At 34.6% G+C, this 8,642-nt stretch overlaps 1 protein-coding gene across 1 annotated transcript; it reads right to left on the bottom strand.

The window, feature by feature from the left end:
* Positions 1-676: 676 nt before the first annotated feature.
* On the bottom strand, positions 677-7,924 carry LOC124455791. Its single transcript, XM_047006415.1, has 5 exons — positions 7,835-7,924; positions 1,675-1,731; positions 1,396-1,535; positions 939-1,023; positions 677-838 (listed from the first exon to the last, which is right to left on the bottom strand). Exons 1-5 carry the CDS (start codon positions 7,922-7,924, stop codon positions 677-679), a joined length of 534 nt encoding a protein of 177 aa, XP_046862371.1.
* Between the last annotated feature and the right edge of the window lie 718 nt (positions 7,925-8,642).

The raw sequence follows: 8,642 nt of genomic DNA on the forward strand, positions 1-8,642 counted from the left end.
CACCTCTTTTATTTTTCTTCCAGTAGGAAAAATACATGGAAGGAGACCGATCGCAGCATTTCTTTTTCATCTATAAAATAGTTTATAAATAAAAGTCAGTGTTTTTGGACTGTAGATGAAGAAATATTTCATGTATCATATATGTTTCATGCATTATGTAACCGTTTTTGCAATTTTTACCGGAATTCAGGTTTCTTGTTGCAATATTCAAGTATCTTGTCCATTTTTCTGTTTGTGTATCTGCGTAACAAATTATTTTCTCTACTGTTTCTGGTGTAAAACGCAGAAAAAGATTATCCGCGACATCTGGATACAATGTTGCAAAGTCTATTTCAACCTGAATAAATTTTGAAAAACATTTGGTTAGCCGTACAAGATGATGTATAACGAAAGAACGTCTAAGAATTTTCTTTACCATGCCAGGGACATCAAAAGTCGAGGGTATTCCTTCATAACCTCTAGTATTGTAAGTTGTGGCGTTGTTCTAATCCATTCTATCGATTTAAGACGGTCTTCTGTATATAACTTTTAGGGTTGAGATAGGCTCAGTTGTCTTTCATCCACTGCCTCATTCCATCATGGTCACATTCATTTAAGACTGGCTCTTTTAAGAAAAAAAGGAAATTTTCTACAAGCACCACCAATTAAACTACTAATATGTTTTTAATTGACGAATTTAACCTGGTAGATTCGGCAAGTGTTTTAGAGAAGTTGAAGTTGAGCCAAATTCTTGTTCAGTCTGACGGTGTTTTATGCTCTTTCTCCTAACATTTCTAAGCCGTTCTTCCAACCACCCTGTAGAAGAATGAATTCCCTTTCCTGGCGTGTACCAAGCTTCCTAAAATTGAAAAGCGATCACGTACAAGAAAAGAACAAACATTTGTAAAATACATCATTTGATTCCAAATCAAAAGTTAAACGTAATGAGAAACGCGTACATATCCTTGACCCTCTTCGTCTTTAAGGAAAGGAAACTGCTCTACCACTGCCTTTGCCATTTGGATTTTGATGTCTGCATGAGGCCTGTATTTTTGAATTATTTAAATTTAACTATGGATGTTGAACAATTCAGAACTTAAGTGCATGTGTACTTATGATGTCATTGAAAATGTAATAAATGTTAAATTTCGGATTTTCAATCTCACATTATAATAATTTCATAGAAACATTTTGCTTATTTCCTCTAAAAAATTTACCTTTTTCTAAAAAGTATGAACATTTACATGTTTCTCGAACACGACGCTTCATTGCTAAAATCTCATTTTACTATTGTGTTAATTTGTACAACTCATTGATTTTCTATTTTTATGATTTTTTACTGTTACGATGACATCATAGGTAGACTTACATTTTGCAGTAAAAGTGGTGAATTTAGTCTTTCATATTTTCACAAACCTTTCTCCAAACTGATTAATTATGTAAGCCACTAGTATCTGAACCATCTTGATTCTGCTATTTCTGCTTAATTTATCCGTATCCAGTTCGCAAATTACTTGAGCACTAACTTCGGACTCTTCCAAAATCGATTTGATATTCTTTAAAAAAAAATATAAAAAGTGTGTTTGATGTTTAATTGCTCTACAAGTGTTAATGCTACAAAATCATTCCTGGGTTTCTTTCTCGGTTGAAAAGTTTGAGCCCACAGTTCTCGAATATAGACTGATTTGCTGCTACTGAACGCTTTGCCTGGTTTTCTTTTGGCTGACAAGTAAACTCGGGACTTGAAGATGCCTATATTGGATAAAATAAATAGCATCCATAGAAAGTTTATATTGTTCAATTTAATTCAGTGTTTAATGTGATAAGTTTAATTGTTTAAAAGCAACATGATGGTATTTGTAATAAAGAAAGATTTTACAAATGCAATCTGCAATCGTTTGAAATTCAAGAACTGCAAAAATGCAAAGACGATAACAAAACAGCATACAGTCACGAGAAGATAGAGAGTAACCAAGCGAGAAAAACGTTTAACGGTACTATCAACATATACCTCAAAGTATATTATTATTGAGTTAAAGTATAATTTCTTATGCTATTACGGCTAAATTGGACCTGAGCTACTCTTTAAAAACTCACTTGGGCACGATCATCCCTAATCGCAGTCAAAACTTTTCTATTACCTATAGAATTACTCGCAGGGAGACGTAGTTTATGTAATGAAAAAAGTGCATGGCCTCTTATAATTTATAGCTCTTGACCAATGAAATTGTTTATATCTTTCATGTTATTTTAGAAATGAACATTTAACCAAAAAAAGACATTACAGATAATAAACCTCTAATCTTAAACATCATTAATAAAAAGCATGTAGTCAATGGAATAAAGAAATCATTACTCTTATAAGTCCTTCAAAACTATTTCGTATTAAGTATCATGTTAGCATATTAAACTTCTTTATTAATATTTTGAGCGGCATCAAGGAAGGCGGTGACGAAGTACGACATGAGAATACAAATCTTCTTTATCATATGATTCTGAGGCATGGTATGGGAAATAAAGTGCAAATCATTCAAAGAAATGATCGAGCACTTTGGATCATTTGGCAGTTCAATTGCGTACGAATGATGTCGATGGTACTCGGTTGTTTTCCATTTCCGCGTAAGAAAGTGCGCACTATTATTTTCACTAACGATAACATAAACAATTTGTTGAAAAACAGGAAGCATATCATCACATTTTCCAGTTAAAAGTAAAAGCTTTTGGTATATTTAATGAAGTTTACACCAATTTGCAAGATATACGATGTCAGAATCACTTCATCTCCCAAGAATTTGATATTACGTAACAAAAAAGTACTTTCATACTTTAGCACCCAGATAGAACAAAAACTTTGACTTTTGAAATGTGTCCTAATAAGTTTTTACAGGCAAAAGAGCTTAATAAATCACCATTATGACATTATGAACATTCAACACTTTCCACGAGATTTAAAACTTACAAACTGCATGGACTGCTTTATTTCATGTACCGATTATATATAATGGACCTGGGCAAACTAAATAATGAACTCTTCTCAAATTGATTCATATTGTGTTTTGTCATTTCGTTTTGTCATATTGTCATTTCGGGAATTTTGGCGTACGATTGTTCAAAGTTTTCGTCGTATTGTTATCGGGCAAAGAAATTGTCCATAAACTTTTTTGATGAGGCTGAAACTTCGTAGTTTATTTGTTTGTACAGTTCACGAGAAAGAGCAAAAGGCGGCAAAACTGCAAGTCGCAAATTGACAATCGTTACCCAGTGAACTCCATATATATATATATCTGAATGATGACGACAATACATTTTATAGATAAAAGTTGAAGCCAAAGTCCTAGTCTCTTGCGCGGTTTGTACGTCAGTCCTCCAGTCCTTCAAAGTCGAATATTCACGCGGTTTGTACGTCAGTATATTCCCCCTGAGTGCCAAACATATACACGGCCAATATAAATTTGAATACAAATTGCAAAAGCATAAACATATAAACAACATCACGACAAACAACACGAGGCCAACTCGCAAAAGGTTATTTTTTACTGCTGAAACTTTACTACAGTGAGTTCGTTGTAACTTACAACTTGTAACGAGGAAAAGCCAACTGAAAATTACACTGTTTGCTAAAAAGACAATATTAATAGAAAATATGACGAGAAAATATTCAAGCATAAATTTTCTTTCGTCGAAGGTAAACTTTCAAACGGTGTCACACAGTGTTTGTCTTTTTGTCATTTAAGTGGATTTAAAGATCTGTTTTCCGAATAAAAAGAAACTTTAATATCCAGTTTCATAAAAATATTGAGTCTATAACTCGCATTTTTACTTTTACAGAGCGATTGTATTTTCATCGATTTTGATAGTGCTTGAAACTTGAAATACTAAATGGTTGTCATCTCGATAACAATAATTGAATATCCTTAAAGACTTTGATATGTTTAAAGGAAAACCGCAGCGTAAGAGCAGATCGACTAAGTTCACCTCATCTTGCTTCTCGATTTATCACTTTCATTCACTTTCCGTGAACCTTTTCATTCCAAAATTTCTGTTATTTTACGCTCTGATCAACTCTACCATTACCAAGGGACAAATGATTTAAAAATTAAATGAACACGCGAGAGACTAGAGCCTGACGTGTGATGACGAATGATGACGACAAATTTTTTTGGCTTCATTTTGGTTTCGGTTATCATTCCAGTTATTCAAATGTCGAGTTCACTGTCGTTACCTATCGTCAAATACCGAAGGTGCTCGCTCGTGTCATGTGACTACTGTTCATTGTGCATTATCGTCGATTTATCGCTCGGTTGATTATTGTCGTTCGTGGTATTACTATGTGTGACTTTGTATTTATCTGCTTGTAATTCAAGCTTCTGGCTTTTCATATTCTTCCAGAGAAGACTTTGGTATTACAGTTATATTCAAGTGTATAATGCTGTGAAATGGTTGGTGATAATCGATGATGTAAACAATGTCATATTAGGGAGTTTTAGCAAGAGTACGACTACGAGAACGAGTACGAAATTTGACCGTGTAAGGGAATGGCACAAGGAAGGTTGTTGTCGTTTTTGCTTCGTCAAAATTTTGCTTTAGTTGTAAACAACAGAACGAGCCTTTTTATTGTGTAAAACACCGACGTTTTGCTTGAGCCACGGCTCTATTCTGTCAATAAATGATATCAAAGAATCGATAATACTGGTTTTGCGAGAATATAGGACTCCTTCAGACTGAAAAATCTTCACTATATTAAGTTTTATGTACGATATATATGTACTATTTTATTGTTTGTTTACCTTTCACTTTGCATACGAAATACATGAAAGTTTTGCAGGTCATATTTTCCTTTTTAATGTACATCTGCGCTCAAAAAGGGTTCTATATTAAAGCCTGGATGCTCGAAAATAGTACTGTAAACTAATTTCTTACAGAATGAAGAAATATACCTACTTTCTTTGCTTAAAAAGACATCGTAGTCGCGACTACGAATTTTTACAAAACATCGTACTCAGATTGATGACGGCTACGTGTTTTGTTGTCGCAACGATGTTTTCGCCAAAATGACGTAAATCGTACTCGTAGTCGTACTCGTAGGCTCTGCTAAAACTCCCTATTTTGATTTGTGGCGACAGTCAGGCGATAATTTTCTCGTCGACTGAATTTCGTGGACCAAATGGCATTCTTTGAATAAGCTATGCTGCTTTTGTCAGTACAAAGAGTTTGAAGATAATAATTAACGGTGTTATATCAGTTATAATCATGGAAATTTATTATATGAGTTGAAAGTATATTTAATTCAGAAGGTTGTTTTCCTAAATTTCATTGTTTGTAGTTAACTGTTCTACTAGCTTCACTGATCTTTATAATGATCAGGTTCTGATGCCCGATGAAGCTAGTTTTCAGGCCAAGTACCTCACAGGTCTCGAATACAAGGGTGGCCGAGGATTGATAATAACTAGTAAGATGGAACAAACATTTATAAATGCCTGTTTTACTGTGTTAGTTTCTATTGAAATCAATTGCCATTAGAGATTACATAACAAAAATATATGAATTTTGGCGTCCCAGTTATCAATCCTCCATTGCCCTTACTGGAACACAGTTTATACTTTATCAAGCATGTAGTGTGACTCTATCATTCAACTCTTCCTGTGTGACTTGTCTACAAAGATAGTAAATTATTAAAGTTGTTGTGCATTTCAAAACTCATATAAATTATCATGAATATTTATAGCTCTGAGAGAAAGTGTTGTGCTTTTGGAGATTGTACCTAGTATTAAGACAAAGACTACTTACCATGAAGACAGTGTATTTTGAATTGAGATGAAATTATATTTTGTGAAACTATATTTAATATAATATTGTGTTTTATAGTCAAGTGTCTGTCTATTTAACTGTTCTTCTAGCTTCTCAGACCTCTATCAATTCCAGGCTCTTATGGGTAATGTTAGTTTGAGGACAATTCTCTTTAGGTCTGCCATCACGGTTTATAAAGGCTTAAGCATAGACTCGAAATGATTATTTAGCTCTTGCTGCGTGACAAGTCTCCCAGAATTGTCAATTTTCAGAGGGTCAATCATTCCAAAATTGTTTAGATTTCCATGAGTAAATTTATAACTGTCAGGTACAAAAATGGAGTGCTTGAGGAGATTGCAACTGGTATTTGGTGCAATAACTTAAAACACTTAGAACAATCATAATTGTTCAGAATTACACTGATTATTTTAGATATTGTATCTAACACATGGTTGTTTGCTAACTTTTAAATTTCAACACCAACAAAGCTATATCGTTGATGAATGCAGCTACTAATGTTATTAACTCTGATGGAAACATACTTGTACTTTAGAATTCTCATCACTAATTTTGATCAGTGGCAGCCAGCTCGCAAGTTTTGGTCGTGCTATGTAAATTTCAGATCATTAACATTATTCATTTCTTTAGAAATCTGTTGTTTTTACAGTGAGTGAACACAGAAAACTTAACGTAGCAGAACTAAATTTGAGGGCTGGCTACACCACTGGTTTTGATCTAAATTTTAAGATTAAAATATGACTTTTCACTAAAACTTTATTGCCTATGTTCAAAGTGTCAGCGGTTCTCGTACTTCTCGATCAGCCATTTTTCTTTCCCCATTTCATGAAAGCTTAACAAAGCAGTTGCTCGCAGTCTCAGATGACAGGGTTTTCTTCATTATCTCATCTAGGTGGCCGTCCAACCCCGGAATTCGCACAGGGTTGTTTCGTTTGCTATGATCAAATGATCAAAAGAAGCGTACGTATTCTCAACTAATTATTTAAGATCAATGGTGTTTGTCCAGACTAGTGCTTCGTTTTTATCACTGGAACTAATGACAGCATTTAAATAGCGTTTTCCAATGATTGGTATCTTCTCAAATTTTCTAAATATGTATATCGACACCCGAAAAGTTTGTTTTTTTTTTTGTTTCTGTAAAAGCATAAAAAGCAAATTATAAACAATTTTGACTTTTCGTCCCGAAAATTAGTGAGCCGCCATTTTGATTTTTCTTAACCTGGATCCTGGTAGTACAGTGAACTGCACAACAGTGTTGAACTAAAAATTAACCCGGTTTTAACAAAATCCGAGTTAACTTGACATAATTGGGGTTGAAATTCATTCAACCAGGATTTTTTAACCAGGATGTTTTTAGAGTGTATGTCGAGGTGTACTGGATGTTGTAGGTGTGGGTGCCTGTTGACAAATGAGCTTCTTCAATTGACGCTGAAGAATTGCTGACATTGTCATCTATGGCAAAAGGAAATGAGCGATCTTCTGGGTGGATGGTTCAATGGTGGATGGAACATTTCTTACTGGTAGAAACTTGTCCAAGTTGTTAATCGTTGCCAATGCATTTTGATTCGTATAACTTGCCATCCTTTTATGCCACATGCCTTCAACAGCTCATCAGATGTATTGTTTAAAATACCAGCTGAATCAAACTATTCATGTACAAAAAATCAAAATTAAATTAAAAAGATTTATATATATGTTAATGACTGAGCGAGAGGTTCGTACAGGAGGATACTTGTCGAGTTGTTTTTTCGCTTGTACTGACCGAGACTTTGGGGAGGTCCATTCAAGCGAAAAAAGAACAGCCATTTGATGTTTGGATTGGCTTTGACCAATCAGAACGCGCGTGAAATAAATGTAAAATATTTTCCAGATGTACCAACGGCCCGAGGCCAAAGGCCGTTTTGATGTCGAGAGGAACTATTCTTCTATTCGGACCGAAATATTAACGGTAAATAACGTATTTATTTTTGTAAAGCGGTTATGGCCGTTGTGCCATAATGTAATCTTGAATTTCATGCGTAAAACTTTCGTTCCTTTCATCCATGTTTACGTTTTCTGCTATATTTTCGCTAACATTTTCCACGATATTTCCAAGGTCGTCGGCATAGAAAAACACGCTTCCGAGTGAATTTGAAGTCATTTATTCGAACATCAACTTAGCATGCTGTAATAATAATGATTTGGTATTTTCACTTCATAGGGCCTGTTCACTTAGCTCGCTTTAAGATCGATCCGAGAAGATCGATCTGAGATCGATCTTGTGAATGACCAAGCTCAATTTTGTGAGCGTTCACGCCAAAACGTAAGCCGAGCTAGTTTCCTTGACAACAATGTGCAATATTTATATTATTGCAATCCAAATATGGCGGACGAAGTGATCGCAACCATTTTCAATATTACATCTGAATACCACAAAAATGCGAATGCGTCGTGAAAGAAGAAAGAAATATTTTTGAAACTGAGAAAGCAGCGAAGTAAAAGAAGGACGGCCAGTTTTATTTTTGGTTTATTGGCGCTCTAGGAAATAAATTAATGAGTGAAAGACGTTTCTGGGTGGATGCAAGTAAAGGCACCGGTTTGTTCTGGGAAAAAACTATCGATATGTGGAAAGATGATGGGTTGTGGCTAGAAAATTGTCGTATGTTTAAGGGAACATTCGATTTCATTTGCGACAAGATCAATGACACTCTTTTGCGAGAAGATACAAATTTCAGAAAGGCTATCCCTGTGCCAAAAAGAGTAGGAATTTGTCTTTGGCATTCGGCTACCAATGAAGATTTGCGTTCTTTAGCTTAGCGTTTTGGTATAGGAAAAAGTACAGCCTGTGAAATCGTGAACGAGGTTTGCCAAGCTATTGT

Source organism: Xenia sp. Carnegie-2017, unplaced genomic scaffold (genome assembly GCF_021976095.1).
Source record: "Xenia sp. Carnegie-2017 unplaced genomic scaffold, XeniaSp_v1 HiC_scaffold_13, whole genome shotgun sequence".
Taxonomy (NCBI): domain Eukaryota; kingdom Metazoa; phylum Cnidaria; class Anthozoa; order Malacalcyonacea; family Xeniidae; genus Xenia; species Xenia sp. Carnegie-2017.

Bases quoted from the DNA above. Each gene is read 5' to 3' on its own strand.
- LOC124455791 (XM_047006415.1), bottom strand. From the start codon at position 7,924: ATGACTTCAAATTCACTCGGAAGCGTGTTTTTCTATGCCGACGACCTT. The intron at 1,024-1,395 runs GTTTGTGAAAAT...TCAAAAATACAG, and splicing joins ATTAATCAGTTTGGAGAAAG to GCCTCATGCAGACATCAAAA. The intron at 839-938 runs GTACGCGTTTCT...TTTCAATTTTAG, and splicing joins ACGAAGAGGGTCAAGGATAT to GAAGCTTGGTACACGCCAGG.